The sequence below is a fragment of the Canis aureus genome, chromosome 13 (genome assembly GCF_053574225.1).
Source record: "Canis aureus isolate CA01 chromosome 13, VMU_Caureus_v.1.0, whole genome shotgun sequence".
Taxonomy (NCBI): domain Eukaryota; kingdom Metazoa; phylum Chordata; class Mammalia; order Carnivora; family Canidae; genus Canis; species Canis aureus.
The window spans coordinates 15,011,153-15,021,767 of record NC_135623.1 but is presented as its reverse complement, the minus strand read 5'-3'; the positions used below and the strand labels follow the sequence as shown (position 1 = coordinate 15,021,767).

General features: G+C 49.2%; 1 protein-coding gene across 1 annotated transcript in view; it reads right to left on the bottom strand.

Annotated features, from left to right (window-relative positions):
- MYLK3 (myosin light chain kinase 3) overlaps positions 1-10,615 on the bottom strand; it is a 34,659-nt gene continuing 24,044 nt past the window's right edge. Inside the window, exons 10-13 of the mRNA XM_077844854.1 lie at positions 4,321-4,449; positions 3,124-3,276; positions 2,039-2,171; positions 1-1,080 (exon numbers count right to left, since the gene is read on the bottom strand). Coding sequence (XP_077700980.1) covers positions 1,021-1,080; positions 2,039-2,171; positions 3,124-3,276; positions 4,321-4,449 — 475 coding nt within the window. The 3' untranslated portion in view covers positions 1-1,020. The remainder of the gene's footprint in view (positions 1,081-2,038; positions 2,172-3,123; positions 3,277-4,320; positions 4,450-10,615) is intronic.

Genomic DNA, 10,615 nt, shown 5'->3' with positions numbered 1-10,615 from the left:
TAAAGCAGTAGCAGAGCAGTTTATTGTCTCATGATGTATCATTGGCGTTTCTTTCAGCGGCACATCATTACACTTTTTTTTAAACATTTTTATTTATTTGTTCATGAGAGACAGAGAGAGAGGCAGAGACATAGGCAGAGGGAGAAGCAGGCTTCCTGCAGGAAGCCTGATGTGAGACTCAATCCTAGGACCTCGGGATCACGATCTGAGCTAACGGCAGACACTCAACCACTGAGCCACCCAGGCATCCCACATCATTACACTCTTAACTCTCTTTTCCATATTGCATATCAGTTCCAAACTTACTAGACCATAAATTCATAACCAGGGAAGGGAGATCAGGACCAAGACTACCAATGGCAGCACAGGGCCGATTAGGAGAAGGTGGATGTGTGTATAGATTTTAAAAGCACATTCAAAATGATCATTGTTCTGATTTAGCCATGAGAAGTGGTATATTTTGAAGTTTCAAAGAATATTAAAGGATGTGCGGCTTCATTCTCAAAAGGAAGCGCAAGTTAAAACAAGTTTGGGGATCATTGCCCTAAATCCACATTGCTTTCCACAAGCGCAGGGTAGTACAATAAGATGTCAGCTCACACTTGAGCAAATCCAAGTTCTAAGAATTCTTTGTGCTGGAGGGAATAACACTGAATGTCCCCGTGTAATAGTCTACTGAGTTCTTCAATCAGAATAAGTCTAGACTTTAAATTGGGCATATACGAAATAGAAGCTTTCCTACCTACCTAAAGCATGCCTATGCTTATCACCCAAAGCAGGTATACTTGAAAAGTAAACACCGCATTTCAACTTAGTATGATCTCAGAAGGCAGAAAAAATTTTGTAGGTCACTTTCCTTACAGCCACTTTTCATCCATGAGGAAGGCAACAGCCATAACCTTCCTTTACAAATAAGTGGAATCAATATTAGTACAAGACCGGCTTATCAAAAATCTTGAGTCATCACTTCACCACCAGTCTCAATAACTTCTGGACCCACGGGAGCAGCAGAGTTGAGAATTAGGGACAAGTTGGAAATTTCCTTAGCCTGTTGGCAGCAGTCACCACGTAGAAATGTTTCTTGTTGTTAAGGAGAGAAAAAAAGAAGAAAAAAATATACTTTTAGACCAATTGCTTTAAAAAGAAACAATAAAAGGACTTAAGCAAGTTTAGCCACTTGGGATTATTCAAAGATGAGGATCTAATGGAGAAAACAACTTTGTGGCAAAGTTCTAGTGGAATTGCCACACAACTTTGGGGCATCCTGGAGTGAGTATGAAGTGAGAGAATATGGTATCCTGTCCTTTTCACGTGAAAAATGGAGCCCACTGGAACACTGGTTTTCAAATTGTGGCTCACAGTCTACCAGTGGGTCATGAAGTCAAATTGGTGGGTCGTGACCAGCACTTTTTTGAATGAAAACAAATATCAATAGAATAGAAAATACCCGAGTGCATCGCACTCCATTTAGCAAAAGTTAGGGTATTTTCATTTCGTATGGATATGTATGTATACTGGATCTCTCTAGGTCAGGGCTTTTGTTTCTGTTTTTGTTTGTTTGTTTCTGTTTTTTAGTGAGGATCCGAGTTGATATCAAAATGTTGGAAAGCCACTTTCCTGGAGGACAGATGTTTCTGAGACAGATTTTATGTCCATGGTATCAAAGAGTTCTGTTTGTAAACAAAATTACAAAGCTTTAGAAACTTAGTATGGTTTTCCCAGCTCCTGTTTCTGAAACATGAAAGAATCAGACCTCAGGCTGCAGGCAGGAAGTTCCAAGCACTCCACTACTATTGTCGTTGAGAACATATGCTCAGACTTGAGTCTGTCATTACAAGTGTCCACCCAAGTATGAACTTTTATGCCAGTTGGTTTTGGTCAATGGCATTTCTAATCAAGAAAACAGGTTTTGACATAAGACATTTTTTTTTCCTCTAAATAATTTTTCTATTTAGAATGAAAATGTAAGTAAAAGCTACATTTCTTTCAAAGGACACATTAAAAAGACAAATGCTACCTTTCCTAGGAAAAAAGATACCTTCCATTTCCTCTGAGCCATGTATTTCTGCAGTAGTAATTGGGATTTGAGACGAACTTTGGATTTTGAAGCTTTGGCAGGCAAATTATTCAACCACTCATGTTTCAGGCACTGTGTGGCACTCATCCTGCAGCTGTGAAATCAAACAGAAGTTGGAACTTTTAGTTAGGGTTGCCTTTTCGGGTTGTCCAGAAGTTGGTTCAGCCGGGTAGGAAGCCTGAGTCAGTGGAACGGATTAATCATTCGGGCAGATCCACGCCACATACTGAAAAGGAACTCTTCGTATCTAAAATTCTCCTCCTTAGAAGTACAAGAACAAGATCAGCAAAATGCTCCCTGCCCTCTGTAGAGGGAATGTATCTCAGTGATTAATCACCTTCCCGGAGAGAGCTGGGGCATCAGGACAGGGAGTAGGAAGGCCAGCCGAGCCTGGAAATGCTCTTAAGAAAAGAACAAAACCTTGAAAGAACATGAACCTTGAAAGAAGCTTGTCTCTCGTTCCAGAGAAAAATGTCAGTTTCATTCATCTAAATTAAAAATACGTTTCCTCCCATGACTTTTCACAATCAGAAAGAATGAGATAGTAAAGGCCAGGGAACTATGGGCTGTCTCAGAGCCCAGGCTCTTGGGCCTCACCCTGGGCCATTTGCAAGTATTTATGTCTGATGAGTACCAGAAAACTCCATGGTTCCACCCATGGCTTTGATACGGCTGCTGAAAACTAAATAGGCCTTCGTTATCAATAAATGAGGTTTTCTGGCCTTTATTCTGGGGAATAATATCTGCATATCTCAGCTTTTATTCAACATTAACCTATTAAAAGGGATAACTTGGTAATAGTACTAATTTATATACGTGGTCTTTTCTAAAACTCTATCAAGAGTTTATGCTCCTAAATTGTTTATTTTACAGTTGATTTCTTTCATCTCTCTTCCTGTTAATTTTTTTGCTCCAAAGAGGTAGCAGACTAAGAAATCTTGGACACAACTGGTCCAGAGGAAGCCCAGCACCAGCCCGCTCTTGACAGCACCCAGATGGGCGGTTACCATCAAAATGGTTTGCGCCTGATGAGCAACGAAGGGTACCTCTTCTCTTTGACGAGCAGGCGGGAAACAAAGTCCTTGGCCTCCTCCGACAGCCCTTCAAAGGTGTCAGCATCAAAATCCCAGCTACAGTTCACAATAAAATTCATGGTCTCTGCATCTGTTTCCCCTAGAAACGGGGACAAACCGCTGAGTCTACAGAAGAGGGAGAGGACCGTCAGTGCGCAGAGCCGCATCTGCCGACACGCAGCAATGGGAGAGAGGTCTTCCCAAGGTCAAGCAGCATTAACCAGAACCAAGAGGGTTCAAAAGAAAAGCACCCCCCGGAGATAGTCCAGAGGGTTCTGCTAGGGGAGGAGGTGGCAGGACTGAAAATTTGGAGGCATGAAGAGTGTCTGGATAAACCCCCAGTTGTGCTCACCTACTTGGCTTTTAGCCTGAAGTGGAGGATAAATTGAGACCCAGTCCAGACTGTCCATTTATCAGGTACATCCTGACTTACACATACCCTTCAAGTCTCTGAGACAGCCTGGCTAGCTTCACCCCCAGCCCAAGCCACAGGACCAAAGGAAAACTGGTGCATTAGCCTGTCTGGAGTGAGCGCAGAGAGACAGGACTCTACCTGCTGCCTTGGGCCTCAAACTTCCCCCTCCAGAGGCAGCACACACGTATGGGGGTGTGGCCCGGGAGCAAAGTACATGCCTTGACGGGGCCTCTGAGGCAAAGCCAAGGGAGGCCACACATCTCCCCTTGGGGCACCCCAACTCTGCTTCCTCGGTCCGGAGAAAGCAGGGGGCACGGGGCAGGGGGGACAGCTTAGTAGAAGATGCCCCAGCCGGCGTCCTGCCCGACCCACCCTCCCCGTCCTGCCCCACCTGTGCCGCAGCACCTGCAGGCCCACCCAGAAGTTTCAGGGAACCAGTGCCCCCCGGAATCAGCTCAGCGACCACTAAGAGTTGGTGTGTAAATGCCCTAAGTCCTGCCCCTGCTCAGATAGAATGATGGAGGGGCTGCTCCTCAGTGGGTCCCAGACGTCCCTGGCAGGATGAACTCCAGGTGCCCACAGGATGACTCAGCAGCCGTGCTTTACTGGGGTCTTCCTCCGTCTCGTGTCCCTAATCCTCTGCCGGGAACATCTCTCAAATAAGACTCGCACTCAAACCTTTGCTGCTCCTAAGGAGACCCAAGCCAAGACCGCCGGCCCCGGACCCCTTGGGAGCCAGGCTCCCGGGCACTCACAGCATGTAGGTAATGACCCCCACGCTCCACATGTCCGTCGGGAAGGACACAAATTCATAGTTGACAACTTCCGGGGCCAGGAACTCTGGAGTGCCGAAGTTCACCTTCAGCTTTTCCCGAGGCTTGTACCTGGGGAAGAAAGGGTCCAGAGGACCGTGGGCCGAGCCCCAAGAGACGGTGTAGAAGCTGGGACGACTTCAGGCAGGAGCCCGACGTTCCCAGACTCCCGTCCGCCGCATTGGCTGGACCTCGCCTCCCACCACACCACCCAGTGCTTTCCTGGGTCATCATACCCCCCGGCCCCAACTCTAGACGTTCCTGAGTCCCTGGGGAGAATCAGAAAAGCACGGTCCTCTTCCTCCAAGCAATTACAGTGTGAAAAGGAGAGACGATCAGCACGTCTCCTTGAGCTTGCCGCCGCGTGAACAAGCGCAGACACGCTGACAGCAGCTGTCCGTGGAGGGCTGCCCTCGTGGCACGAGTGTTTGGTGAGTACTAGAAAAAGTAACCATGCAACTATGATGACCACTCCTCATCGGGAAAGCACAGATGAAAACCACAAAGACGTACACTGCACATCGTGACTGCTATAAAACAACCAACCAAACAAAAGAACAGAAAGTAGCAAGAGTCGGCTAGGATGTGGAGAATTGGAACCCTGGCCAGTGGGAATGTAACGTGGTGCCATCACTATGGAGAACAGTGTGGCAGGGCCTCAAAAAAATTAAAAATAGGACTACCACGTGATCCAGCAATCCCGCGTCTGGTGTATATCCAAAAGAATTGAGAGCAGAATCTTGAGGAGATATTTATACACCCACGTTCACGGCACTATTCACAGTAGCCAGATGGAGGAAGTAACTCAAGGAAGTGTCTATCGATGGATGATCGCACAAGTAAAACGTGGTAGATACATCCCGTGGACTATCGCCCAGCCCTACACGGGGCAGTTCTGGCACACGCCGTCATTCGGGTGAGCCCCCGGGGCCTTATGCTGAGCAAAAGAAGTCAGCAGCAAAGAGACAAATACTGTACGGTTCCACTTTGATAAGGTACAAAGACAGAGACAGAGGGTAGAAGGATGATTTCCAGGGGCTGGAGGCAGGAGGAAACTGAGCGGTTACTGTTTAATAGGTACAGAATTTCATTTTGCAGGATGAAAAGAGTTCTGGAGATTGGTTGCACAACAATGAATTCATTTAAAAATGGTCGAGATGGTAAGTTTTATGTGTATTTTACACAATTACAAAAAGAAAGAGAATTAGAAAAAAGGTTCTAGACAGCACGATTAATAAAGGCTAGAAAGAGAACTAATGGCTGAGTGAGAAAGGGGGTGGTCAAAGGTGGTTTTTAGAACTTCTAGACTTTTAGAAAGCCTTTAGCTAAAATTTAATGGGCAACGACCAAGATGTCCTTTGGTAGGTGAGTGGATAAATAAGCTGTGGTATATCCAGACAATGGAATAATATTTAATGCTAAAAAGAAATGAATTGGGGATCCCTGGGTTGCTCAGCGGTTTAGCGCCGGCCTTTAGCCCAGGGCGCGATCCTGGAGTCCCAGGATCTTGTCCCGCGTCGGGCTCCCGGCATGGAGCCTGCTTCTCCCTCCTCCTGTGTCTCTGCCTCTCTCTGTCTCTCATGAATAAATAAATAAAATCTTAAAAAATAAAATAAAATAAAAAGAATTATCAAGCTATGAAAAGACATAGAGGAAACAAGTCCACAGTACTAAGTGAAAGAAGCCAGCCTGGGTGGGCTGCATACTGTAATGGTTCCAACTACATGTCGTTCCAGAAAAGGCAAAGCCATGGAGACCTAAAAAGATCAGCAGTTGCCAGGGGTTGGAGTGGGAAGAGCAAAGGAGAGATACACGGGGCGAAAAGAGGATTTGTAGGACTTAAAAATACTCTGTACGGCACCATCGATGAACACCCGTCATGATACTTTTGTCCAAACCCATAGAGTGTCCAACACCAAGAGCGAACGGTAAAGTATGGACTTCCGAGTGATAGTGTCAGCGTAGGTTCATCAATGGTGACAAATATAACCCTGGTCAGGGAGGCATGACAGGGGGCAAGGGGCACATGGAAAATCTCTGTACCTTCCCCTCAATTTCACTGTGAACCTAAGATGGCTCTAAAAAAAAATAGTAAAGTATTAATTTATAAAATGTAATGGGCACTTTTGATTGGCCAGGCTAAAAGTTTTACATATATAATCTCTTCTCGTTCTCACAACAGCCCCATGAAGTCTGTAAGATTACTGTCCCCATCTTGCAGATACGGCAATTGAGAATAAAATGAATATTTTGCCAATGTGCCCTGCTTCCCTTAAACCAAGGAGGCGACTGGTCAAAGAGTTTTCTCTTCGAAATTTGCCGAGAGCCAGGTCAATGCAGCCCTCGGGCAACACGGCCCATATTCTCCCAGTGGAAGAGCTGCAAGGGTCGTCTTGGTGGCCTTACGTGGGGAGCAGGGGGCGGGAGGAGAGCGGGAACCCTCTGGCAACACGCCGCCGCCCTCTGACCACTGACCCAGGGCCAAGGAGCAGAGCTGAGAGGGACAGCTCGCCCCAGAGCACGCAGCCTGCGAGGCCCTGACGAGTCCTAGGGAAGCCGCAACGTCCTGCAGCACCTCGGGGCCGAGGATAAGAAGAGGGCGAAACAGTATTTGATTCATCATGTGGGGAAAAACCTTTGTTAAATAAATGGATGCAGAGGCCTTGATGAAGATCTTCATTTGGGTTTTGTTGTAAAATAGTGTGTTGTTTTCTTTTGAAAAGGTGCAAAATATCTATCACTACTGACAGGACGTTAATGTTTGGGAAGAAATGAAAACTGGTTTGTTTTGAATACGAGCGCGGATACGCACGTTCCAGCAAATGTGTCTGCAGCTGTGAGGTGGGCAGGGCTTTGTGATATAAATGTACGTTTTCAGGGTATACTCTCACTTCTAAAATGCATGTTTTGTTTCACAACTAAAGATCTGAAGCTTCTCCATCCCCTGTAAATGAAGAAAAAAGAGAAGACCCAGGCTCTCAGCCCCTGGAAGGCACATTCGCGGGCCTGGGCGGTGTTTCCCTGCTTCGTCCTGCCCCACAGGCGCATCCTGATCCGGGACTGCAGCTCACTGCACCTGCGGCAGCATATGTTGCCCTCCCGTGGACGCTGGGCTTGGCCGCCAGGGCTGTGTGGGGAGCGACAGTGGGCCCAGCCCAGCCTGCGCTGTCGCTCCCCTGCCATCACCATGAGGAGAGGACGCGCGGAGCAGACCTGTCCTCACTGACCCGCATCTTGGATCCAAGCCCACGTCAGCTCAGTGAATGGGAACCAGTGATTCCCAACCAGTGGCACTTGGGTAAATATGGAACAACCAGCTGTCTGATTAGAGCCTGACTGGCAGCAGGGGCCACTCTCAGTGGTGTAAATACTGATTTCACCACGGCTCATTTCAAACCCCCATCATGACGCCACTGAACGCGGAGTCGGGAAGAGATGTGCCCACAGGCGCACCGTTCCACGGCCTTCCGCTGTACGGGTACGACAGGCGCAGGTAACTCCAGGAGCAAAAGTAGCAGCAAGGATTTTAACATTTGAAAATGTGATCTTTGTTTTTATTTTATTTTTTAAAAGATTTTATTTATTCATGAGAGACACAGAGGGAGGCAGAGACACAGGCAGAGGGAGAAACGGGCTGCCCATGGGAGCCCAATGTGGGACCCGATCCCGGGTCCCCAGGATCACGCCCTGAGCCGAAGGCAGGTGCTCAACCGCTGAGCCACCGGGCTGCCTCTGATCTTTGTTTTTAATATAATTTCTTTAATTGTAAGTTTATACAATTTTAATTTTTAATCAGTGGTGTGTTTTGACAACTGTTTACAAGGCTGCCTATCATGAGCGGCTATGAGGTGGGTCCAGCATACCAGTCCCCCAGCTGGGTCGCAGAAGTGGAGATGAGAATAGATGACTGTCTTGAGCCTCTGCCATCTGGGGTGGTTCGTTACACAGCAGTACTGTGGCAGGACCCAACCCCACAGCTCTGCCAAAATAGCCACCGAGATCCCGACTCCAAATTCCTAGCATAAGGCCCTCTGTGATCATAGGGTCACATACGGGGTTGCAGCCCCACAGCAACGGCGTGGGCACCTCCTCGACCTGCCAAAGGATCTGATGAAATGGGGCTTGGATTCCAATCTGAGCACCCGACTGGCAGTCAGGAAGCACAACCCTGCACCCCAAATTCTGGAGACCAATCTCAAAGAAGATCCTTCCCATTCCAGCCCCATCCTTGACCCTTGACATGTCCCTATTTAGACCCACGATGGCTCTCACTGCCCCACCCGGTGTGGTGCTGGTCCCTCTTGCTGGAGGTCAGGGCCCCTGAAGACCTGCAGTTCTCCCGTGTGACTGGAGGCCCTACACCCACTGCAAGTCTCCGCTGCTCCTAATCGCTGCACCCAGAAATACGCCTTCGCTTTCTACAGTGTGTATTATAGGGCGCAGCTGGCTTTTTCCTCCCTCTTTACATTTAATTCTTCGGGGTATAAAACAGGCTCTCCAACCCTCCCCCACCCCCCCGCACATTCCCTCAAGAGTCTTCCTCTCTGATTGCCTCATGCTCCCCAGGGAGCGGACCGATGTGGCAAATCCCATTTTGCCAAATGATCCTTCTGCCAAGGCCAGTCTGCCAGGCTGCTGCGGATGTTTCTGATGTTTTCCTTTTACCTCCCGGCTGCAGCCCCAGCAGGCAGCCCGCCCGCGGGATGGGCTCCTGAGCAACCCAAGTGCCACCTGCACCTGCACCTGCCCGGCCGCGGACCGTGGGCGGCCTTCCCGCCGATGCGGTTCCCGCGCTTGTTTTCTGCCCCGGGCCCATCGGCAAAATCACTGCCACTAACGCCTGTGACCAGGTGAGCAAATTCAGGAGAGTCGGGGGTGGGCCTTGACCGCGCGGCCCCTCTCACGCCCCAGGTCACACTGCGCGGCCCGGGGCAACGTCCGGCTCCCTGTTAGCCCCCCTCCTCCCTGCGCCCTCTTCCCTCAATCCCCCCCAGAGCCTGCATCCCCTAGGACACCCCCTCCCCGCTCCCGTCCCGCCCCCCAGTCTGCCCCCCCAGGCTGCTGGGTCCTCCTTCCCAGACTCCAAGCCCCTGCTGCTAACTCTGCCTGAATCCGGTTTGTCACTGTACATGCTCCTCTGGCGATCGGACATCTGGGGTGGGGGCGCTCCACATGCCCTGGGGAGGCTGCGCATTCAGGGGGAACAGAATTGCCCGCTGCCTGAACGTTGCCCCCTGGAAGGGCGGAGAAGTCTGGGCTGGGGCCCCGGCGGCTCAGCGGGGGAGCATCTGCCTTGGGCTCAGGGCATGACCCCGGGTCCCCACGGGGAGCCTGCTTCTCCCTCTGCCTCTGCCTCTCTCTCTGTCTCACAAATAAGTAAATAAAAACTTTAAAAAAATAGTCTTAGGGGATCCCTGGGTGGTGCAGGGGTTTGGCGCCTGCCTTTGGCCCAGGGCGCGATCCTGGAGACCCGGGATCGAATCCCACGTCGGGCTCCCGGTGCATGGAGCCTGCTTCTCCCTCTGCCTGTGTCTCTGCCTCTCTCTCTCTCTCTGTGACTATCATAAATAAATAGAAATTAAAAAAAAAAAATAGTCTTAGCCGTTACAGGGCTTTGTGGCCCTCCAGAGGTGCAGGCACATAGGACTTCAGCTGCATGTAGGACACAGGACAGACACAAAGGACCTCTGCGGCATTAAGCTTCATGGGGAGGGGCCCGCGGTGAGGGGAGAAATGTCCACAAAGGCTCTTTGGAAAGTGATAACAGAGACCTCGTTCTAGCATATAGGACATGCAAGTGTAGAGGATGTGGCCAAACCTTATAAGACATTATTTAGGAAAACATTAAGCAATTTTTTACATTATGGATTGAATGTGATTTTGAAGCATTTGGGTTGGGGGGTTTGGTATTGTTCCTGAAAAACCAGCCACTGGGTGATGGGGACCCTGAAGGTCAGTAGGGTTATATACACTTCCCTCTGCCATTACTCTCATGACCTCACCTTTGGCCTCCCATCCTTAATGTGGGCATTGGAAATGCATCTTTTACCCCTACAAAGAGGTAAGTACATTTACCACTTCACCCCATGGGAGAGGGACCCAGGAAGACGCTCTGTGGTTTTGATTACTGTTTCTGGGAGGCAGGTCTGGACACCAGAGGCTGAGTGGCTTTGTCTCCCTGGGACAAGGTTTTGCTTTCTTCCCCTTGTGGATGGAGTGGAGGACACCATTAGTCTTA